This window comes from Pelmatolapia mariae, linkage group LG3_W (genome assembly GCF_036321145.2).
Source record: "Pelmatolapia mariae isolate MD_Pm_ZW linkage group LG3_W, Pm_UMD_F_2, whole genome shotgun sequence".
Classification (NCBI taxonomy): Eukaryota; Metazoa; Chordata; class Actinopteri; order Cichliformes; family Cichlidae; genus Pelmatolapia; species Pelmatolapia mariae.
Window position 1 is genome coordinate 80,993,251 of NC_086229.1, and position 25,322 is coordinate 81,018,572.

The 25,322-nt window shown below is 40.6% G+C and overlaps 1 protein-coding gene across 1 annotated transcript in view; it reads right to left on the reverse strand.

Annotated features, from left to right (window-relative positions):
• Nucleotides 1–24,500, reverse strand: part of LOC134619231 (zeta-sarcoglycan-like) — a 56,470-nt gene extending 31,970 nt beyond the window's left edge. The window contains exons 1-3 of the mRNA XM_063465006.1: nt 24,177–24,500; nt 10,507–10,701; nt 1,711–1,812 (exon numbers count right to left, since the gene is read on the reverse strand). Coding sequence (XP_063321076.1) covers nt 1,711–1,812; nt 10,507–10,701; nt 24,177–24,215 — 336 coding nt within the window. The 5' untranslated portion in view covers nt 24,216–24,500. The remainder of the gene's footprint in view (nt 1–1,710; nt 1,813–10,506; nt 10,702–24,176) is intronic.
• Nucleotides 24,501–25,322: the final 822 nt, after the last annotated feature.

Here is a 25,322-nt window from a genome sequence, read left to right on the forward strand (position 1 = left end):
ACCCACAACAACACACACGCCTTTAAACAGAGCATATCATCCACAGTGACTTTCTTTTAATCATTTCGACCTGCAAAAGAGTCTGCAGGTCAAAATGCTAACCTGCTGACACTTTAAAAAACACAACAAAAACAACCTGATTGCATTTTTTCCCATGATTTTGCTCGGTTAATCAATGTAAACTGAAAGAGAACAGCTGTCACCTCGCAACATGCTACTCTGACGCTACTCTGCCTTTTTAAGGGGCTACTCAGCATGTACTTTGCTGCCAGCTATCAGAGTTACTGCCAAAATAAGCAGAGGGAGTATTTCAATATGGTACCCGCAGATTACAGCTTCAGTTACTGATTAAAATTTAAAGCAATGATTGACTCGTGAAAAGGAAAAAAAAAACATATCAAACTACAGCTTACTGTGAGTTTAGCAGCTGCAGCTTGAAAAAAATAAATAAATAAATAAGCTCATGCTATATTTGATTTTAAGAAACCTTTGATGCACTACCAAGTTCACTGCCATTTGTGGTAATGGCTTATTGATCAATGCTGGTTATCTGACTGTAGAGAAGCACCGTGCACTGTTGTGTAAACTCCATAACCATAATCCCTGCTCTGTGTGTGCTTGACATATTTCGTCAGGTGAGGAAATATTGAGTGACCCATGGAGACTTTTGTCCTGCAAATATCTCTGGTGCGGCAGATAAGAGGGGCCCTGCACAGCGCTGTCTGTAAAACAAGACAGTAAAAATGTCTGCAGGTGGTATTGAACTAGGCGGTGAAATATTGGCTTTGTCTAATACTCAGTTTTGGGCATCTGCTATAGCCGTGAGGTGGTTTTTCCTAAGGCACAAGAGCGTTATATTTAAATCAACATTTAGCTCCAACTAGGACATCAAAGAGCACGAGTGGGCAATTCCGAGTTGTTTCTCAATCTGCTGTGGCAAATTGGAGCCATAATCGAGCTACTTCCTCCATCCATGTCCCTCAAAAAAAAAAAAAAAAAAACAGAAAAAAAAAGGAAAAAATCAAATTTATACTGGAACCCTAGCCTACAGTGCTTGAAATTGCTTTCTGCACCATGCCTAATCACTGAAAAAGGGGATGATCCAACTGAGCGTCTGTGATTTGTGTGGGAGAAGAACATTTGGATCAACTTTGGGCTGGAGCTGTGTTGGTTAATCTACTAAACATCAAAGAGGAGAAAGGAGAGGGAGGAAGTGCACAGGGGAAGGAATTTATCGCGTGGGCTTGATTGGAAATCCAGCAGGGACACTCTGGTCCCCCCCTGTAATCGTCTGTAATCTCCTGTAGGTTGTATGTGGCCTGAGAGGAGCTGAGAAGCAGCCTATTACCCACCTCCTGCCGATGGGAGGCCCTGATAATACGCCGTTTGAGGACGACAGGAAATGAGGGAAGGAGTAATACACAGAGAGGAAAGGGGTCGTCTTTTATTTTATTTTTATTTTATTTTTTTAAACCCAGGCATGCATAAAGTCTGAGCTCGGAGGAAAGTTGGCCTTTGTTGATAATGAATTGATCATAACTTCCTCAACAGTGAAAGATCAATATGAGCTTGTCTGCAGCTTTAGAGACATCTTTCTCCCTGAGAGCTTTTCACATGCGTTTCAGTCAATGGTACTTATTCCTAGTGCATCAGAGTCAGAGTATTGATCAACAAGCAACTTGAAGCTGGTGAGAAAAGGGAGCAACTTACCCTTCTGGACTGAATCTCATTAACATACAGAGGCAAAAGAAACTCGCTGACTCCCTCCATGCGAATCCCGTCCTGGTTCAGCTTGAGGTTTCCCATTCCATCCTGAAACAGAGTCATGATCATCAGTGATGCTGTAAGAAGCTGTGTTCATTTTCCTGATTTGATTTAAAGGATTATAGCTTCCCAAACGTTTTTTAAAAAAGAAAAAAAAAAGAATCCTGGCGTCGGTGAAGTACATTAGACGGAGCTCAAGCTGTTGTGTAGCAGACAGGCCGGTGGACAGGCAGCGGGGCTGAGTGACAGGGAAGAAGTAGGACATGACATCGAGGTGACAATGCCACAGACACTCAGCACTGTCAGGGTGACAGGCTGCATGCAGTGGGAGGCAAACTGAGGAGGAACAGACTAATGTGGCAGCTATGGAAGTGAATGTTGAGAAGACTCATGGAAATAAGAAAGAAATTAGATTTATGGTCCTGCTGATTTGCATGAAATAGTATTAGCTCAGTATTGTATATTAATATGCAAGTTTTGGGGGTTTTCTTCTTACCAAGGTCAAAGTGGGTAGTGTTGTACTGCACTGTGATACATTCAAAGCTGCTGCTAATGTTTTGTCCACTGCATTTACATAAATGGGCATGTGTGATAAATTGGACAAAATTAAAGACTCTGCTGAGGAAAATAATGGCTGCGAACAATATCAACAGAGCTTTTTTAACCATATGGGACCTGACAGTCACTGCCACTTACACACCAGCTTTCTTTAACTGCTATCAAAACGGCTCAAGCTGCTCCTCGCCACACACAGTTTAATGATTAATAACTGCAAGAGCCAGCCAACTCCTTTTTGAAAAAGGACCAACTTACATTTCAAGCAGCACGCTGTATTAGAATTTAACAGTCAAATCAGACACTTGGCATGTAATAGCAGGAAAACCATTAGAAAGGAGAGGCACGTGACATTAAAGACATCCATATTCTGCAGAGATGGTCCGTTCCAGCTATTATCCATTATCTTACTCACCTTCAAGTTTTACATAAGCGCTTCTCAAACTGTGTGACTGAGCCCATAAACTCTGCAGGAAAGAGTTCACAGAGGTCAAGACAGAAAGCTGTTTTTCTCATAGACTTTATAGGACAGGGAGTCACAACTATCGCCATCCGGTGGTGTTTAGATTTAAGCCATTTTGCACTGGCTTCATTTTTTTGTACCATCTTTGATACTTTTTGATGATTTGGCTACACAATGGGATGTGTCGTTGAGGCTACATCCATCATTCATAAAATTAAAAACTAAAAAGTATGTGGTATCAACAAATAAACGTCTTATATACATATCTATATATAAAAACAAGAAATTTTGGGAAATCTCTCAAAAAATTTGCTTAAAACTAGTTCAACATTCAAGTTCAAGTTTAACCACTAAAACTGATTCTTCTATTCAGGAATACAAGAAAATAACTGATTTGGTATCTTGATTAAAAAAGCAACAATGTGCTTTACTCATTTTTTCTACTTTTTTTTTTGGTAAAACTGTACATTTGGAAATAAATGGATGACAACAATAATTATAATTTCGTGTTAACATAAAAAAGGATTTTGGTAATTACCAGCTTATTTTTGTGTGTTGCATTATTGTCCCAATACTAGTACTTAAAATTATTCAAATTGTTCATTTATTTATTTATTGTTATATTTGTTTTAATTAAGTAATTTCTTTTCTTTTCTTTTAATTAATTTATTAATTAATAAATTTTTCTCTCTGATTGTCTGGACTGTAAATATGTTCAGTGCACCTTAGTTTGTGTTCTGCTATGGAAATAGAAAAATATTTTTAAAAACTTTGAGTCTCAAAAGAAATTTGTTCCGCCTTAACTACCTTTCCACATGTTCAGGATTTCATGTTTAAGTTTTCATTATTAATAGCACAACGTCTGGGTATGAACAAAATAGGGATCGTTAATAACGAATTTGTTTCACTTGAGATGTTCCTGCAGTAAGAAGCTAAATTTAAACTTTTCAGCTTTAAAAGTTGTCTGGCCATCTGTGTGATTGAACTTTCTGAAAAGCAGCACATCTTTGGTGGGATCTTTTGCTTCACCTGTGCGCTTTAAAAAAGTCACACCAATAAAAGTCACGCCGATTTTTCAACTATCTAGCTGTACAGCTAGTCCTACCTCTCTCCACAGGTAACAGTCCAGTGGTTTGCACTTAAATTGATTCTTTGCCATCCCGTTTCAACAGAAGCTACATCAATTTTAAGAAAATATGAAATACCAAATACTGTATGAAATGAAGCATGATCCTGCAACTTCACCTCACATTTACTCGGGGGCTGATTTTGGGCTGTATATAATTCAGTAGAAATTGGACAAGGTTATGCCTTGCTGCACCACAATGAGCAGACTGAAGTGTGAGGACAGCTTTGTAGGGATGTGTACGAACAGATTGGCCCTGAGGGATGTGTTGAAAGCGTCCATAGTGCTAGCGGCACAAATGGATGGAGTGAATTACAGAGGCAGAGAACAGCAGGGAGAGCGCCATCATGCATGAGAGCAAAGAGCGGGGACGGACAGGAGAACAAAGTCAGGGGAGTTTAGGAGGTGTGTGTGGCAGTGTGGAGGTCAGACTGTGAAGTCGCTGCTGTGCTGGAAGGAGGCGGCATAGTGGGTGTGAAGATTTCAGCACACGCTGCAGTCACTTAAATAAGTAGATGGGAGGTAGGAGAAAAAGGAGGGCGTCACAAACAGCTCCAGTTCGATAATGTTCAAAGTCTAAAGGAGACCCTCAGCATCAGTGAAACAAAGGGTGATGTTCCAGAGGAGGAACTCCTGCCACGGTTAAAAGAGAAACTGTGGAGCCAAAAACAACCTGAGCTTTACCCCCTCTGCCCTCGACAGACGGGCAGAAGTTTTGGAGTCGTTTCTTTAATGCTACATATCTGCTTTATCATCCTATTTGATCCAGTCAGAGGATGAGGGATCCAAGATAGCACACGCACACAGCCTAACACTTCACCCAGAAAAAAATTAATAAATAAATAAAAACGGAAAACAGCCCACATGGTTTTCAGACCAGTGACTTCAAAAAGGATTGAGTCACATAATCCATTTTCCTATATTTATAGGGGGAAAAAAGCATTTTCAGAGAAACTTTATTTTTAACAATCAATGCTTTTGAGCAGTGTGCATCATCAGGCTGCCTGTGTGATGTAACTGCAGAGATATTCACACACTCAGCTTGCTGGAAACATTCAGGTTGTGACTTCTGACTTACCGGGCAGCTTTATGGTGAGCGTTTATCCCGTCCCACTGGAGTCAACTATTAATCCTAAGATTAATAGTTGACTCAAAGTCTTAAGAGCTTGATTGCTAGACCTGCAATGAATCCCTGTTGGCCTTACATCATAGTGCTTAACATCATTGTTTGAACTGAGCTAATAATGTTCATCCTGCAGATTATAAATACTGAACAACTACTTTTACTGAAATTCAGAATAGAGACTCAAATTCAGAAGCAACTGAATGTGTGATTAGGTTGTCAGAGTTATGATAACAGCACCGTGGTGTATCTCTAGCCAAGCAGAATACCTGCTAATGCATTAACATAGTAAACAAGCAAGACAGTCTATTACTTTTCTAATGATGGAATTATCATTGAGCAATTACATATACTGTATTTACACAGCATATTACAATGTTAAACCATGTTACCACAATAAAACAAACAAAAAAACTGTACTACTGCGATACTGTATCAATACAAGGATACCAAATACCGATATTTCATCAAAAAATTAAGTTAAAATTCTCTGGAAATACTACAAATATGAGTGATCATCTGATGCACGACCATCCAGAGATAATGTTAGCCAAAATAACTTACATTAAATTATCTCAACTGAATTACCATCCATGATAGGAGGCAACCTTTCTGCAAACAGCTGCAGTCTGACTTGGACTGACTGCAATCGCTCTGAGAGAGATTGTCGAAGGTTTGCTGTCTCATTTATAGACAGATTACCAACATGTTGCCGTCAGTCTAAATGAGTCTTTGTCAGTGAGCACAACTCCAGGGGACTCGACCCGACTGACTGCCAGCTGGTTATATTCTGGTTATATTCTGGTTATATTTTGGTTATATTTCTGTGGATTTCTGTCTACGTAGACAACAACAGATATGAGATTTTTGATGATTTATTACAGTTATATTACCAATTTGACTCCATTTAATCACTCACTGATAGCAGACTGACTCTTTCTGGCAACATTTATAGCAGGTTTTAATGAAATTTGTTGTTGTGCTTGACAATCTCATTTTGCCGCAAAGAAATGCAGTAATGCAGTTTTTATGTACTGGAGAAAATGAAACCTAATGTTGAGGATTTTTTCCCTTGATAGGTTGCCAATATGGCTGCTGAGTGGAAAATCTTGCTTTATTTTAAATCAAGCATTGTTGTGTGCACCAAGTGTTCAAAGTGACTTATTTTTTTATGTAAGTTCTCCAATTTCATCTCATTTAAATAAATGATAATCAGTGGCAACTTTAAAATGTAACAGCAATGCCCTCGTGGTGCGGTTCTTAGAAGCTACTGTTATGCTTTTTTTTTTTAATGAAACTTGCTGAGTCCTGAGAGATCGGGAGCAGCGAAGTGCATTTTCTGAAGCAACACCAACAGCACTGATAAGGTCTTTTACTCATGACATAGATTGATGACAGGAGAAGGAGCAGAGGAGTGATTGTAATAGTCGAGGGGGTTTTGGGGGGTTGGGAGGGGTGCTGCCATTGGGAATTTGTTGACAAAATGGTAAATTGTGTGCATTGTCCCTGAAAATGTCATGAGAGGAGCTCGCAGCTTCTGCCTGTTTGGATTTTGCTTGAGATTAACACGTTCTGCTGCCAAGGCTTTTCCTAATACTACAGAATCCAGACGAATCCAGTACACAGCACGAGATGCCCGATATATATTTAATCCCCTATATTTGTAACCCTGCTGTCAATACTTGTTTAGTTTAGACACTAAAGCAGTCTCAATCAAATCTTACTGCTGTACACTGGCTGATTTGTCTGATTTACATAATTATATTATTATCATAAATCCTTTTCATAGGAGAGGGTTGGGACACAGCACAGACTGGAGTGTACCAAAGAGGGTAAAGACGGTAAAGTGAAGACAATGCTGCCAACAACTTTTTAGCCTACTCTAAGTGAAATAAAAGCTTCCAACGACTGTTAATGTGTCTGAGAGAACAAGACGCACACCACAAATGCTGTTCTGGATACAGCATTATGGTTCTCCTACTGAGTTAGCGGTAGACACCTCTGATAGGCACAGGAGGACGGACCAACACTTCATTTCAGTGATGCTGGATTTAATAAGAGTACAAGCCTTCTTTGCAACAATGAGCTTAATTGCGCACATCTGATAGCTCTGAAGGAGAGCCTGACAGCTTTAAGGAGAAATTCTGGACCAGTTTTCTTTACATGTTTGAGGACAGCACTAGAGATCCTATGAATATATGTATAAATATATGATCTCTAGTGCTGGTCTCAAATATCTACCTGCACATACAGATATAAGATTTCCTCTCAGGCCACCCCAAACACAATACTGTTTATTTTTTTGTCTGATGAAATTCAGTCAGGGAGTTTATTTGTCCTGGAAACTTTACTCAGCTCCAGCTGACGGCGAGTCACCCTGACATTATTCTGCAAGATAACTTGATAAATGTGGGAATTCATTTTCCCCTCAATAATGGCCACCTGTTAGGAATCAGGAGGCAGCAAAGCAGCCAAACTCATGACTGCTCCCTCTGTCCACGGCAGTCCACAAATCACAGACAAGTCCTGGCTTATTCAAATACTGCTCTTCATGCTTTGGATTAGAGCGGGACTGATATAGCAGCAGGCGGATATTATTGCCTAATATTAGCCATTTGCTGATATATATCTACAGGGGTTTATATCAGCTGGTAAATAAACATTTAAAAATTACACAAGCAAGGTGAGAAACACTATTCCACCAATATTATGAGTGCTGGCATTGCACAGTCTGTCCACCAGAGGGCACTAACCAACCTCCTTGTAGGCTTTATGTTTTTGGAACGCCACAAGCAAAAGTAATCCACTTTCGTGAATCTGCAGCTGTCTACGTGGGCCGGGTCCTCCGAAGACCGAGAAAGCTGGAAGTGCAAGACTGTGAAATGGGACGGTCTAGCCTTCAGATTTGCATCACCGCTGTCTCGGTGGAGTTTAATAAACTCAGCTGTCTGCTCCTTGCTATCTAAAATATAACAGGACACTGCCGAAATTCTTGACCATCTCATACCTCTTTTTAATCAGTTTTCTGTTTGACGTTTATTCAGCTGTGTGAAAATCCCAGAGGAACCCACCCGAGGGATTAATAAAGTTTTATTTAATCTAATCTAATCTAATAACTTTGATCTCAACCAAACCGATTTAGTCCGGAACAAATAAAACACTGAAAAAAAGCCAAACATTTTTAAGTTATCTGAGTGACTTATATATTAACCTGAGTAGCGAAAGACATCGGGGGTCTGAAAACGATGAAGCCGGGAGTCCGCTGTCCTCACCAGCTCTAGTGACCATTGAACCCTCAGCTAGCTATTCGACCTGGTGGGTAACAGACGTCTCCGAAAACGTTGGAGCACTTTTGCAAATATGCAATGTCTTGATAAACCGAGCAGATATTTGAAGTTTACACAGCTACATTCTTTTATTTCGTGACCCAGAAAGAGTAATAAGAGTAATATTAAAACTTAGTAGCGGCCACCATTGTCAGAAACTGGAATTGGCTGGGTCGCGCTATGAATTCTGGGATATGGTGGGCCACGAAGGATACACCCGACCCATCCTTCAAATCTGGGGAAAAGGAGGACGCATTTGTCGGCCACATTCGTAGGTGTCGGCGAATTGGGACAGCCTTCGTCGCGTTGCTGTGACATAATCGGTCTACAAATGCGGCCTCAGGAGGATGCAGCCTACGTTCGGGACACAGCTGTTGTCTTCCTTAGCCTCTCTGTCATGTGGAATTCTTTTTTCTATTTACCTTCTCCTGCTGGGACTGATTTTTTTAACCATGGCTTTGTAAATTTGGGTGTCATCTGCATAGAAAATGTAAACATGTCCATAAAAAGTAATGATGTCAGCTCCCCTAAACCACTGCTGTAGTGCGCTGCTCCTCTCTTGATCCTGGGCCTTCTGCAGCCGTATATTAAAACCACAGTGGCTAATCTTGGTCTCAAACTGCCCTTTGATTTTATGCAAGACAAGCAGATAAATTCTGTAAATTCTGTAATAAAACCTAGTTTTTAACCTTTTAAGGCAGCAGTCCCCAACTTTTTTTTGCACCACGGACCGGTTTAATGTCAGACAATATTTTCACGGACCGGCCTTTAAGGTGTAGCAGATAAATACAACAAAATAAAATTATACGACCAAGACAAAAACTGTGGTTTTTTGTAAATATAATATTAAACGCAAATTCACTGTGTAATTGTGTAACTTTATTAGCAGGGTCCTCCTGAAATGCACCAACAACATTGAGAGTAACATCCTCCTCTCTGTCCCTTAATGCTCTCTGGTCGCTATGGTAACACGTATATATTTCTTTCAAAATCAGACACACAACTACAACACGGGAAAAGACCCAGGGTAACCAAGTTAATGATAAAAAACCATAAATGAAAACCATAAATTTCACACCCGAACCTCAACTCTCGCGGCACGGTACCGAACGACTCACGAACCGGTACCGGTCCATGGCCCAGGGTTGGGGACCGCTGATCTAAGGCTTTCACAAAGGACCACTTTTTTCACTTTCTCATTCATGCTTTTGTCACAACACGTCTAGACTACTACTACAATTTTTTTTAAATTTGTTTTTTAAAATTTAAAGAGTCAGCAACACAATACATATCTTAGCTGCTGACTCCAAATGTTCCCTGAAGATTGAAGTCCATGGACCATCTGCTCCTGGCAGCCCATAAACCCATTTGAAAACCAGGGACAATCAAGCTTTTTCAGTTACCACCCCAAAGTAGCGCAGTGCCCATGTTTGGATGGCCCCCTCACTGTTTTTTTAAGATTATTTTGGCCATTTTTATCCTTTATTTGAAAGTAGAGCAGTGAATACAGGAAAGTAAGGAGAGAGAGAGGGAGAAGTGGAAGACAAAGCAAAGGGCCACCACAGGTCAGAATCAAACCCAGGCTGCTGCATGGGGCACAGGGTCACCTGCTCACTCACTGAGCTAAATTGGCTCCCTTTAAAACACATCTTAAAACTCATCTTTGTTCCTTGGCATTTAAATCAGAATCAGAGTGGTGTTTTCTTACCTTCTATTTATTATTATTATTAATATTATTTTCAAGGGTTTTTTTTTGTTTCATTGACTTGTTGAGAGTGTACTGCTCCTTTGTATGATACCTTGTCAAACTTGTGTTTTCAATAAAAAGTGCTCTATAAATAAAACTGGATTGGACTGGAAAGAACCAGCTGATCTGGGCACAGTAATTCACGACTTGTTGTGACAATAAAACAAACTGCAGTCATGTTATCTTAGTAAGAATTCACAAATAAATACACGTAACAAATGTTATTAAAAAATCTGTTTATGTTTTTTGTGCCTGCAAGAAAAATAATTACTGGCCCATATCACATTTTTAAATCACCAAATATTAATATCAGTCAGAATCTATTCATATGTTGACTTTAATGATGAGATCATAGGCTTCCTTCTGATAACTCAAAGTGTGTGTTTGCCGTGCTGTACTCACCACTGAGAAATTCATAACCTTTATGATCCAGACGGTGAGGGCCAGGTTAACTATCATGGTGACCAGGAGCAGCAGCAGGAAGAAATAGAGGCATCTTTTTCTCCACCCGTATAAACCCACCGGGTACACGGCATCGCAGCCTGGTCGTTGGAGGTGCAGGGACTGGGATGCAAGAATAAACTGCTCCTGGGTAATCTGGAAAACAAACAAAAAAACTGTGTGTTAGTCGGCTGTCAAGGATATATTCACTCCGCACAGAAGCAATCCCATATTCTAAGTGGTTATTACCTTGCGAGTGCCGCTAAAATGACTCTAGGCTGAGGCACGGCTGTGTTATTTTACATTTTTTTTAAAGTGATGCCACTACGCAAAAAAACAAAAGATGAAAGCATGGCATGAATATCAGCTAGGGTATTACCACTAGATTAAGAATTTATATCTCGACATCATAGACCACAGTTACAGATTTCTATTGAGAAAATTGCAAATAGCCAATTTATTTATTGGTTGTTTGCAATGTGCATAAACCTGGAAACAGCACAGTAGCCCAGTGATTAATTAAGCTGTGTCCAAAAGACAAGGTCATTTTGTGACTTAATTTTATTTAAAAAAAAAAAACCATAAGAAACCAAATCAAAGCCTTAAAAGGTTGTGCATTTCATCCCACTGAAGGAAAGAGGGATCATCTGTCAACATTCATTGATCAGAAGAAAAGCCATCAGTTGTCGGAGTAACTGGCCCCGAAGTGGAAAAGCTCTTAAACAGCATACACTGCAAGTCAATGAACATAAATCTACAGCCAAAACTAGATACTAACGAGCTAATCATAGTGATTAATGTAAGCTACACTCTGGAAAACAAGGTCCTTGACCTTTCTCTTCTTCTTGTATTTACGTTCTTTAAAAATCAAACTTCATTTGTACCGGCTTAATAACGTGTCACAGCTTTGTTTTCACTGCTAATTACTTGTTGACATTTTGTCATTCCAGTACTTGGAAAAGAAAGTCACTGAGAGCAACGGCTTCCTGCAGATGACCTGTGCAGCATTCGCCTCGGGCTGAGAACTTCACAATGTTACTACCCATCAACCTTTCAGTGGAAAATATTTCACATGGCTGGCTTTATGGAGCTACATCCAGCACAAGATGTGAAACACACTGAGACGGTTGCCACAGGCAGTCAGTACACGACTTAGGTATAGGAGTTCTCCCCACCTATTTTATTTTCAATTATTTTTTTTCAATTAATTTGACTTCTAATGATTATGAGAACGAGATCATCGAGAGGAAAATGGTCATTGTGCCATTTTCAGCTTCTCGGCGATGTTCTCGTTTTGCATCGTTATAAATCCAGTCCACCTGCTTTAGAAGGAGGATTGTCTCAAAGCCCAAACTCACTTCCACTGGGCTGTGACACATTCCTGTTCACATTTCGTCACCTAAATTAACATTTGAGAAAACACACTGTTAACAACCTCGACTGTTGCGTGACGTTTCTAAAGTAAAATACTTGTGACATCAGCACAGACCAACATAATGCACGAAGCCCTGCTGTTCAGTATGCAACTTAGAAACTCCCTCTGATTTTTACAACCAATTACTGTGATGAATGATTCATTTATTAAGTGTGTTTTGACAGTGACCACGGGTCAACTCCAGCCTCAAGACAACACAAGATAAGAATTTATACCTTCAAATCAATATTACAGATTATCTTTTTTTTTTAAGCTAAATCATCTGGATTTTGTTGGGCGTGGGTAGCTGTGGCCAGCAGCTATCTGCAAACACTCACCTATGGTTACAAAAACAAAGAACAAAAATGTGCCAGCCAGTGCACCAACTCTGAGGCTTCAAATCGTGTGGCCAGAAAGTCAAAAGGTGATAGCCATCTTTTATGTACAGTCTAAGGTAAATTAGCATAAGTAATAGGGATGTGCCGACTCAATATTTGGACAGGATATCGGCCTGATATAGACCCAAAAAGGTGGAGCCCATATCAATTCAATTCAATTTTATCTATACACCACCAAATCACAACAACAGTCGCCTCAAGGCGCTTTATATTGTAAGGTAATCTCTCTGACAATGATCTGGTGTCAGTCCCCTCAGTTCACTTCTCTGTTGGAGTTGGAGGTGTTTCACTGTAGCTACACCAACAGCTTCTGTCTGTATGTTTGCAAAACTGTTTCACTTAAGAACAAACTGTGGTTAAAGTGAGCCATCACGGGTGAAAAGATCAGATGTGGATTTCTCTCTTTCTCTCACTCATTCGCTCACTCTCACTTTGTTCAGAGAGTTAGTCCAAGACGTTAGAAGGACGCTGCTTTAAGCTTTCGTTATACTTGTGATAAAGTAACGTGTCGTCAATGCCATTAAATATTATTTCACTTCAGCTGTCTCCTGTCAGCTCCGTAGCTGTGTGACAATGAAATAGTAGCAGGCACTGTGATATTCAAAGTCAGTCCAATGCAAATAAATCAGATGCATAACAGAAGTATATTGCTTTTTCCATTGTATTTATCTTGTTGATATCAATTATTATTTAACTAACACCAAAAATTCTGGAAATTTCTTGGATGTATTTTTTTCTTACACTTTATGTTAAAAAGTTTGAAAGGATTTTTAAAGTTGAGTCTGATGTTTCTTTACACATATAGCAATGATTCTCGGTCTCTGCTGTTCAGTTATGGTCACCCATTATTAATTTAACACTGGTATCGGCTCAGTTCCCGTTATCAGCAGATACACACAGTCGAGGTATCACTATGGAACTAGAAGAAAGGCCATCTTTAATAAGTAAAAGGCTAAAAAGCGAGCTCTTCTCTCTACATCATTAAAGCTGCCTCCTTTTGGAGATTCAAACCACGCCAAAGCAATAACTTAAGCTACAGGCATGTTTAGCACTGCGGAGACACAGAAGTGTCCTGAGCCACTGCTCATCTCTTTGCATTTGGTGGGAAAATAGTAAATAGCCTTCAGACATTTATTGAAATATTTGCAAACATACATGTAAATGCAGTAAAAACTATTTCTAACAAGCCTGAAAGTCAATAACTTGTATGACCACCTTTATTCTTCAACACAGCCTGAACTCTCTTAGGCAAGAAACTTTTACACAATGGAGCAAAAATCTCACTGTGCTTGTTTCCAACACCACTGAGCCTCCACCGTTTTCTGCAGATGTGGAAATGTCCAAATGTCCACAGAAAAACTTTGAAAGACCGTCAGAAAGCCTGGAGGACTATTGCTCAAGACCAATTTTAAAAGGGAAGCAAAATATAAAGAAATCAAGGGCGGCTCAAGAATTTTGAACAATGCTGTATGTCTACACTCAGTCATCACAGATCTTTACCTTAAAAGATCTGAACATGTGCTCAGGGGGGTTAAAGCCCTGCTAGAGTTCCTTCAGATCTTCATTTTGCTCTGTTCTGTCTGTCCTGTACAAATAGGCACCAGCAGATCTTGTTCAAGAACAATCACTTAAATAAGCTTTTGGCTTTGTGGACAGTGATGGCCCTCTACACACTATGACTTCAAAGCTTTACGCTGATTTCTTACTAACATTTGTTTTTCTTTTTTCTACAATATGACAGCATTTAGGGGTCTTATCTGTGAGATGGAATAATGTCCAATGAGGCACTGTTAGTGTGTAATGTTAAAAACAACTGAAAAAAAAAAAGCACTTTTCTTTCATTTTTTTATGCAGTCTGCTGAACCCAAAATAACAAAACATGACAGAGAATTTAGTGCTCCACTTCACCCCATCCACATAACACAGCTTAAATTACGATGATCATTTCTGTGTTTTTCCATCCACTCCACATCAATCAAAACAGGATAAACTGGAATTTGATTGAAGGGTCGATTTTGCGCCATCAAAGTGCCTCACCACTCTGCCTGAATAACTAGGTGCCTGCCAGCCACGAAGAAGCTGCGACATGGGAGCTCTGATCTGAGATCAGAGAAGATGATGTCTGTCAAGTGCGGCTGTCCGAATGAGGGCGAGCAGTCGCTGTTCTTCAGCAGATCGTGACCGCTGGCTGACAGCGTGAAACTCTCGATCACAGGGTGCAAGGTTGGCTGAGCTCTCAGCTGCTCTGCTCAGCTGTAGCTGGCCTGAATTTATACTAAGTTTGCCATGCCACTCACTCACATAGATATACATGAAGAAAAGATACCAGCCCATACTATCCAAGATCAAACGTCCAGTTTAATTATGTCAATTTTGTTCTTTTCGACTTTTTTTTTTTAGACCAACAAAGCAGAAACTATAAATTTATCAAAGCAGTATGAAATGCTTTAATTCCATTATGCACATATCCATAACTGACACACCTGTGCACAGTTCCCCCCTGAGGGACCCCCAGATGTGTAATGCATGCACAAGTAAAGCCATGCCCCACATGCTTTATTCACACTCAGCATGACATTAGCATAAGACACTTATGGCAGGCATCATTATCTTGTATGTGTTTTTCCCCCCTGACAGGCTCTCATTAACTGTGGCAGAATGGGCAAAGACTCTCAGCAGGGTAAAGACTTTTTCCAAGAAGAACTCAACTACTTTGCCAAGGTTTGAGCACGGTGAAGCAGAATATATATATATATGGTAGCAGACGTCTTACTTATAGAGGGAGTCGTGCTGCACAATATCTGTTTTAACAGTCAGGACAGAGAGTCGCAGTCTGTGAAGGTATTGTGTTGTTGCAACAAATCAATATCTCTTACAAGGGTGAGCGGTTGATGAATTTTAGTCATTATAAAAGCAGAGACACTGAAGGTGTTTTTGTACAACTGTGCAGCATTGCATCATCAGGCAGTGTGTGGAGTGGTGGTAAAAGGTTGGTGCTAGAAATAGACACAACCTTGGGGCTGTGGATGAGTTCATGGAAACGCCTGCATTTTTCTTTCTTTTTTCAGATTCTTTACTCCACAACTCCAACTCGTGACTTCATTGAAGAATGTGATATTCAAAAGCCCAAGGGGACAAAACATGAATTAATCTTATAGCTTTCCTACACTGAGGGGCAACCTATCACATCATGTATACACTATAACTATTCTTTCACTGTAATATTTTATATATACACACACACACACGTAAATGGGACCTCTACTGCTCATTCCTTGCTCCATATTTTTATTCTTGAACTCTACTAGAGAGTTTTCATGACTCACACTTCAAAATAATCCTTATTTATCTTATACCAGGCCTTCGTGCAGCTCCCCAGTTTATCCTCTGTGTGTAAAAAGTGATTTTTTTTCCCTTCCCTTCTCCCCTCCCCTTCATGCCAACTTTCTTCCCACTGGATGCCCCTTTTAAAGAGAAGGTTTCATCAGCAGCAGGTGGGTGGGGTTTTTGTGCTCACAGCCAGAGCTGTGGGTATGACCGTATTCGGAATATCTTTTATCACTGACGTCATGCAGAGCCAAGAATAGGAAAAAATGGTCAGTGTGAGCATTTAGGAGAGGACTGTGAACATCAGATTTATACTACACGGCTAATATGGCCATTTATTTCAGTGGCCAGTGGATTGAGGTATTTGATGTTATGGGAATCAAGGAGGCGCTTGGTGGCATATCAAATGAGGAAAATTACATTACCACAATAAATGTCTCTAATGCTAGCAAAAAATATTCCTGACTAAACCATCCTGAACAAAATACTCAGTCAGCACAAACTGCAGGCCCACCTGTAAGCCAAGGGACGGGGCACAGTGGGGCATTTAAACAGCGCATTGAGAGAGAAAGAACAGATAATAAACTGGTAGTTAAATCCAAAATTAAGTCCACAACAGTTCGCCTGTCTCCACTGCTTCACTCAACACCTAATAGCCTAACTGCACTTGTGTGAGTGACTCAGTCTGACTCTCAATGTTTGCTGTGGGAGGTAAGTCTCTTCCTAGTGAGTAAGAGAAGTTTCAGTGAGAGGAGGGAGTGAATGCTGTTAGGAGCAGTCACCTTCTTCTACTGGAGTGTGTCAATAAGCTGAGGATGCACTGGTTACTGAAAGATGCAATAAACTGGTGAGTAACCATCGCCTGTTTACAATATTAATCTTTTTTTTTTTACAGCACTTAATGAATGCTCTATTTTTAACTATGATAGTTGACACTGGTAAGTCACAACAAACCCACAGACAGTCCCAAACCTAGGTCACCAATGCAATTCATCCACGTGATGCTAATCAGCCAGTCATGTCACTTCATTGAAAATGTCTGTCTGCACATGTGCGTGTGTAAACAGAAAAGTGACGAGACGAGATGCAGAAGTGCCAAGAAGTAAGTGAGGGAAACAGAAAGAGAGAAAAGAGCTGCTGTCAGTGTTTCCTGAGCTTGGCTACATGTGAAATGTTGTTAATGAAAAAGAAGGAAAGGGGAAACTCAAACTACTTTCTTTTGTTAATTTAAGGACTTGAGAAAACTTTCTCAAAAGCCCTTTTGAAATGTAAAAGAAGAAGTTTTATTTTTTTATTAGATAGCCCTCTAGCCCATATTGAAAATAAATAATAAATATTATTGAAATACTGAATTGAATATTATTTTACTTGAGAATCTGGTTACCAGGTTTCATTCATAAATTGGAAACGTTCTGGTAGATAATTGTCCAGATTATCCTTTATTTATAAAAAAAAATTTGTTTATTCACAATTTATTTTTGTTAAGCAGAGCCAGTATAATAAAAACAGTCATTTATATAAATAGATAGTGGAAAAACAGTAACTTTCTGTCATTTCTATTACGTAACCACTTTAGTGTAGTATGAATGAAAATTGGGGTAGAGACTTTATCAATCTTCCATTGTGCCAGATTGGCGTCTTTGGCTACGTCCACATTAATGCGTTTTCGTTTGAAAACGCATCGTTTTCTCTGCGTTTTGGCCTCCTGTCCACACTTCTAAAACGATGACGCATGTTAGTCATATGATGCAGTCATGTGACCAATTAAACTAAGATAGGGCATTATACAGCAGTTGTTTTGTTTGCTCTCAATTGTGACAGCCCTATTAAAGATTAATATCAGTTTGTACATGCTCCAGATAGCTTTTCTTCAAATTCTTTAATTCTCACTCGCTTTTGCAACTTTGTACTTTTGTGTTACTCACAGCAACAACTCCACCTCATTGTTAGTCCATTTAAAAAACTCGGTGCTTTTCCTCAACATTTTGCCGCGACGTTTCAAAGAGCCGGAAAGTAAATAAACGGCAGACAGAAATGCGTTTTGCGCATGCACAGTACTAGAACGTAAGCATTTTCGGCCGTTTCAATGTGGACGCACAACTCTGTGAAAACGGCTGAAAACGCTAGTGGGGACGTGGAGCGTTTTCAGACGAAAACACCGTTTTCAAATCTATCCGGGCTAGTGTGGACACAGCCTTTGCCAAGCCAATTCTGGTCCCCGGGCCTTATGCTTGACACGCCTGACCAAGAGAAACTGCAATTTCTGCCACTTCCATGTTGGCACCATTATTTTGCTGTGGAAAAAAAAAAAACCTTTAGAGCAGTTTGAAGTCATACTTCAGACTGAGCCCAGCAACCACCATTGTCACCCTATGTAGTACAATAAACCCCCTTTTCTATGTTGACAGCTCATTCAATAATTAAAATAACCATTAAATGCTGTGATGGATCCTTCTTTAAAAAAAAAGCCACTCAAACATAGGACAGCTAAGCCTTGAAGAATAAAACTAATACCTGCAAAGTAAGAAGAAAATCTGCTCATTGCACATTAATGACCTATTATATAATCCAAGTCATTTCTGTCATTTAAAATTTTTACAAACCCTTTAAAATCACATATTTCAGCTGTGCAGTGAAGCATTGAAGCATCTTTTTACCAAACCCTTCACTTTATTGACATTGTTCCTTGGAAGGGCATGGATGATTGAGCAATCTCTAAAGCGGGGGGGGGGGGGGGGGGGGGGGGGGGGGGGATAATAACAGCATACCTCGCTGCAAACACGGCATCTAAAAGAAGACTTCCACAAGCTTACTGCTGTTAAACAACCTAATCCACTCTTCAAGTGATTGTTTCCATGGATGAACAGTTTGGGTCACATCTGCTGGTGCTGGCAGATGTCTCACAAATGGATGTTGCGACTTAGCAGCAAATACAAATGACCCATATCGCTGGCCTAGAAATGTCAGTGATTCCAATTTAACCAGCGATACAGCTGAGGGACAAGAACACTGTGAGAGGTGCTTACACAGAGGCATAAAATCAACTCTCTGTGTAGTCATGCAAGTCATTTTCACAGCCACAACTTTTCACAACACTGGAAGATGTTTACACAAAACTGACCTGAGCTACTGAACCCTCAAAATTATCATGAGATCTTTACACAACTGGTATCCAAGAGGACCTATCAACATTAATAACTCCAAGAAAAAAACTATTTCGAACCAATCTTTTAGCCTACAGCCATGGCCCTGCTGGACACTTTTAGTCTATTTTCAATCCACTGTTGCTAGGGGAAACTTCAGCACTTGTAATTTCTATGGCAACCCACTGTTCCCAATGCTAGCAGATCCTGTGATTTCTTTGCAAGGGTTTTTAATGCATATATTACCCTGGTCCACTCTTGCCTCCTAAAGCTTGGTTATTCATAGAGCTAATGGAGGAGTGCATAGTGGCTGGCACTTTGTCAATTTGTCATTTCAGCATGCTGGTCACAGCTGACGCTCACAAACACGCAGGCCTGGACCGATGAAGATGTCCAATTGCATCCAAGTGCAAGAAACAACAGTGACTTTTAAGAAGAAAACACTGATAACAAATAGAACTGCTCTAATTCTGTTTTTTAATGATGGGTCCAGAATATCACAAGTTGTGCAATTAGAAAGAAGGTAAAAGTAGAGTCGAAATGGGGTATTTAAGCCCCTCATTGACATTTGGTGGTTTAGAAATATATTTTTTTAAATCTATTTTTTCTTTCTGACAAAGCATCTCTGACATTTGTTAGGTGCAGTTATTTATGAGTCCTTAGTAAGAGAAAACTATAAAGTTTAAAGTTTTATTGTACCAACAAGTTGTGGATTACTCGTTTACTCTTGCCCAACTACGCTCGGATGTTGTGTTTGTGTTGTTTAAACACATGTTGACAACAGAGAAATTGCAGACTGACCTCTAGTGGAAAAAGCAGGCAACATCAACACTGATACCATGGTTGAAGGGTGTTTCTTCCATCTCTTCTTTACTTTTCTAAACTTTCATTTATGAGCTGTTATAGATACTGATACCGATACATCTAGCTATTAGCTAATATCAGTTGATACATAGGTTGGGTTTAAGCAAAAACTACTGAAGATTTAAGTCTACATTTTAGGCATACCCAGATATCTTAATGGCCATTCAAGTGCATTTGGCAATTCATCAAAGTATTTTCTTTCTAATTCTAGTTTATATGCATGCTTCTACATCCACTTCAAAGCCTCTTGATTCTGTGTTGGAATTACGACTTATTTAAAAATCTGTACTACAAAAGACCACCTGTTTACCTGCTGACACTTTATTCACTGGCAACCATAAGACAGGATAATCACCAGAAACCCCACGATGCAATATTATTCAGATTTTTAGTACTGCAATGACATATATTGTGATTTATAACAATTTTCCACTCCAAATTATGTGCTTAAACTTAATCTTTGTCAATATATGCTGTATCCACTGAGAAAAAGTTGTTGTTTTTTTTTATAAATTATTAATTGTATTTTATTTTTTTGCTGAAAAATTAGAGCAAAAGAGCAACCCCTGTTATCATGTATATCAGTCTGTGATTGACTGGGGGTCAAGCTGGCAATTACATGCAGTCTATTTCTAATAACATAACAATTAACTGTGATAAATCACCAAATATCACATATACATAAACTCACAATTAACTATGACATTTGCCCTCATCAGCCTTCCTGTTCTACAGGAATATAACCAGAGTACAAGCAGCTGGCAGCCAGATGAGACCCCTCAGGTTGTGCTCATTGACAAAGACTCTTTCAGACTGATGGCAATCTGTTTGTAAATTAGACAACAGTTATTTGTAACCCTTTGACAATCTGAGAGTGACTGCAGTCAGTCCAAGTCAGACTGTGCCTGTCTGCAGACAAGCTGCCTCCTATCAGGCAACCTGTGCCATCACCCTGTCATCAAAAGCGGTCACAATTGAAATTCAATACAATCACCAGGCAGACACTGGTTCTTGTTTTTAGATGTAGATGAACGATGATGCGCTCCTATTTTTTACTAGTGTAACTCCTCTATCAGCTTTGTCTGAATTAGGCAGCCTTGTCAAATTACGTGTACCCAGTGTTGGATTTTCGGTTGAGCCAATTTAATGTAATTTTGCTCAGCTAACATTATAACAGGATGGTGGTGCATGAGATGATCCCTCTAGTTCGTATTATTCCCAGAGTATTTTAATTTATTTAATAAATATTTTAAATTTGGTCACCCTGTATCGACACATAATCACCATGCAACATGTCACAACACTATATGCTGTATCGATCCCCCACGCCCCACAACTACTCTTGTGCGTGTATAAATTTGTGATGAAGCATTATGTTTCGTTATAATATGTAGCAATCTCAATTTTTGCACAGAGGTCATTCTTGAAAAAGAGATCACAATCCCATTTAAATAAAGGATTTAATAATAACAATAATAATAATAATAATAATAATAATAATAACCTTTTAAATGTTGCACAGGTCACAAGAACTGCTTTAAAGTAAAATTAATCTTACCATTGTTGAGTATTCATGTAGTTTAACCAAAATGAGACTCGAAGCTTTAGAGTCTTCTGAAAATAAACAATTAAGCTTTACACCACTGACAACAACCATACGTTTGTGTTCACAATTGCAGGTCTGAGAATGATTTTAATCTGACGCCTAAAATCTGTAGATACCGATTTGTAGACGAGTTTCCTCCAAGGAGAAGTTTATACAATTTAACAGAGCTATCAGTGCTGAAATCATCAAAATATGTTCTAGAGCACTCAAGACAAATGTCAACGAATTATCGTGAACAGGTGGGTCTGAAATCCTCTCAGATGGTTTACCATCTACAACCTGTTTTACATGCAGGTTCTATTCATAGGAAGTAAACGCCTACACAGAAACTAGCTTCTCTGAGGTACAAAAGGCCAAAAAGCTGCTATCTCTGTAGATGAAACAGCGTGCTGGAAACATCCGCGTGGATTTGTTGCACAACCAAAGTTATCCTCGCACATGCCTCTTCATCAATCCCATTTAAGTTTGTGCTGAGATCTGAATCTGTCACTTTACTTTTCGCCTCGGGGGTGGGACCAGGTCCTGAGAGCTTTCACTACAGACCTTATAGCTGGATCCAAAGCCAAAGCCAGCAATTACCCAGCAGCCCCCTTCCCACTGCTGGCGTGCCTCATCTTCAGCAATTAGCACAGAGGGTGATATTCTACACGCTGCTTTGATCAAATGCACGACATGCTGCAGAGGCAGCAAAATACAGCTGAGAAGCCCCTAATGAAAGAAAATGAGACGTTATTAATGCTTGATAACGTTAATCAGCAAATCGGCGAGCGCTCTCTCGCTCAGCGGTGCCACTGGAGTCCCACAGGGCTGCCTCAGCTGGAGGTAAGAAAACATTTGAGATGCACTAATGACTGGAAAGCTCGTACGCGTCCATCCCGCGTGCGAGCGCTGCACAATCGCTGAGGCAGCAGCACGGAAAATAGATGGACACGATCTAGCTCCAAGTCTGACACACAGTATTAAAGCACCTATTTATTTCAGTTCTTTGGGCTTTTATTTTGACAGAAAGTTCAATCAAAAGGGTCGCACAGTTGAGCCTGAATACACGGCTGTAAGCGGGAAAGCCAATTACGCTCCTCAAAGCCGAGCTCGGCGCATCGACGTTACCCTCTCACATTTTGTTGACGTGACAATCAAGCACTTGGGTGCGAGGGGTGGGTAGGGTGGTGCTGCTGTCAATAGTCATTCCACTTGTATGTGAAATCCAATTTTTGCGGCTTGTTCATCTCTGCAGGAGATACAATAGCGGCGGAGTTTATCAATGGGTTCATCTTCTGCGGTTTGGTTGCCCTTTCTGGGCAAATTGATGGGCGGGCGCTTCCTTAAAAAGTCAAAGCAACAAGGTAACTCTACTGTAAGTACGAGACCAGCGGGGATCAAAGATCTCCAATAAGCCCGGCGCAACAAAAGGTCGCAGCTGTTCAGTCGGAGCACTCACAGGCACCAAGAGTGAGCATCACATCACAGGCTGTTTGAAGATGCCATTTGGGGGGGGGCGAGTTTCCTTTTTGCTGCAGCACACAGCTCTGCTTTTGAAGACACTTCCGTCAAATGGCAAATTGCCTGCACTTATACAGAGCCTTTTAGAGGTAGATGCGTTCTTACAGAGTGTTTTCACAATGTGTTTTTCTTGCGCACACAAACGGCAGCTGCCTCGGGGAGCAATTTGGGCCTTACTCAAGGACGCTGTGGCAACATGGGCAGGCCGGCCGTGGCTCACCTATCATGTGGCCGACGATACCTTCTGACCCTCGCATCGTTAATTACAGTCGAGAGCTGGTGTGAAGTCTCTTCAGCAGCTCTGGGGAGGTTGGAGCGTGGTAGTGATGGTGTGCGAGACAGTCGACAAACTGCTGATGTAAACAGACGCACACTTCTCCACAGTAAACTAGCTTTCCCTGCTAATCCCCGGCAAATCCTTCGAGAGCCAACGGGGCCATTTTGGACAGCACCCCGTAGTCATCATTTGCATTCATCAGAGGAACGCACTGGGGGCAGGGGTAGGGTGAAGTGCCAGACTGAGCGCAGCGTTATCAACAGAAATAATGTCACAAAGCACCCCGAACAAAGCCTCTGTTTTAATTAGATAACACAGTGTCAATTCAGAGGATTCAACGGAGCACAGCGTTCGCAGGAAACGGGGAGGAAATGGTGAAAGGAAAAGTTGCAGGACGGACTCTGAGCGGGGCAGGAGGGGTTTCTCGACTGATAAGAGTCACCCAGCCACCGGGTGATGGACTTCAGAGTAGCTTTTTTTTTTCTTTGGAGGGGGGGCTGCAGAACTGACAAGATGCACATACTGTACCCAGAGGTTACTGCCTCCACTGCTAGGCTGGAATAATAATGAGAAAGCATAGCAGCAGAATATTCATAGGCTGTCACATTACAGTGATTCTTGAAGAGCAGGATGCATACAATATGAGGTGTAGTGCAAAGGAAGAGGGGGAGGAGGAGGAGCAGGGGGAGATGTGTGAAGGAGTCCATGCAGACAGGCTTCTTGAAGTGCCTGAGCGCTGGTCAGTTGTTATTAATCACACTACTGCCTGTAGAGAGAAGCAGACACTTTCCATTCATCTTTAATTAGCTGGGATTTTTTTCTTTAACAGGAACACTTGAAGCCGGAGGGCGCACCTGTTGCAGAGAGGACTCTGCGCGAGTTTGAGCTGCTGCATTTAAAACGAACAACATCATCCACGTTGATAAAAATGTCACAGGCATCCACAGGTGTCCTCCTGCCCGCCAGAATACGCCTGAAACTCCTTTAATGCTGCCAAACTGGACATGCGCCTTAAGCTATGGTTAATGCCACCTGTGCACGTGCGCGGTTCCAATTAAACCGAAGACTAAAAAAGGTGTTTTTTCCACTGTGACGGGCTTACCTTCAGAGTCTCTATGTCCAGAGTAGCCGACTGCTCCATTTTCCAGTGGCATTTGTCACACTTCACATATTTCCACAAAGTTGAGGCGAACGCGTGAAATTCAGCTCCCCCGCCGCGCCGCTAGACCCACTTCTTCACTCTCATTACAGAAAGAACAAGACAGAAATGAAGGGGCATAAAAAAATTAAATACCTGCTGTTTCAGGAAGGTTGTTTTTTTTTTAAATGTATATATTAACGGTACACTTAAGTTGTGTTTAAGCTGTATTGTGTACGGAAGCCGGTGTTCAAACGAGCTGCGGTCTAATTAATGTACTCCGACTTGCGCGCTCCCCCTCAGCAGCTCGCTTTGACACGCTTCGCTCTCCTTCAAAACTCAACAGCCGACAAGTATGACGGAATAACAAGCTGGACTTCCGCTGCTTAACTTCAAAATAAAAGTCGGAAAATGATGTCGCTTATTCAGCGCTGCTCAAGAAGGGAAACCCGCAGCAGTCAACATGCTGTTTGTTGTTACAAGAGTTTGTATTTACTTTAAATTATGCGAATTAATCTGTATACAGAAGTGACCACCTTCTTCATCATCTTCTTTAGCTACTCTATTTAGCAGTCCCCATCATTCCTAGCATCCTCCTCTATAACACCAACCGTCTGCATGTCCTCCTTTACTACATACATGGGCCTCCTCTGAGGTCTTCCTCTTTTCCTCCCCACTGAAAGCTCCTTCTCCTACGTCCTTTGTTGGGTGGTCCTGGTTCTAGTTCAGGAGACAGAGCAGGTCATCTTGGAAGGTGACTTAGGGGGCAGGGTTTAATAAGAATATATTCTTCTTCCTGCTCCTTTTCACACATGGTTGCAGTGCTTTACGATAGAAAGTGTAGTTGGTTTGTTTGAAAGAACTAACTGTGGAAACTGTTGTACCAAGTGTGAAATAAATAAATAAATGAAATGAAATGAAAGGTTGGTGGTTTGATCCCTGGCATGTCAAAGTATCCTTGGAAAAGATACTGAACCCCAAGTTTCTCTCTGATTAATTTAGTTACCTCAGTGTGTGGTAAAGAGCCTAAAAAATATAGAGAGAAACCCCAGCAGCCACAGGCAACAGTGGGAAGGAAAAACTCCCTTTTAAGAGGAAGAAACCTCTGGC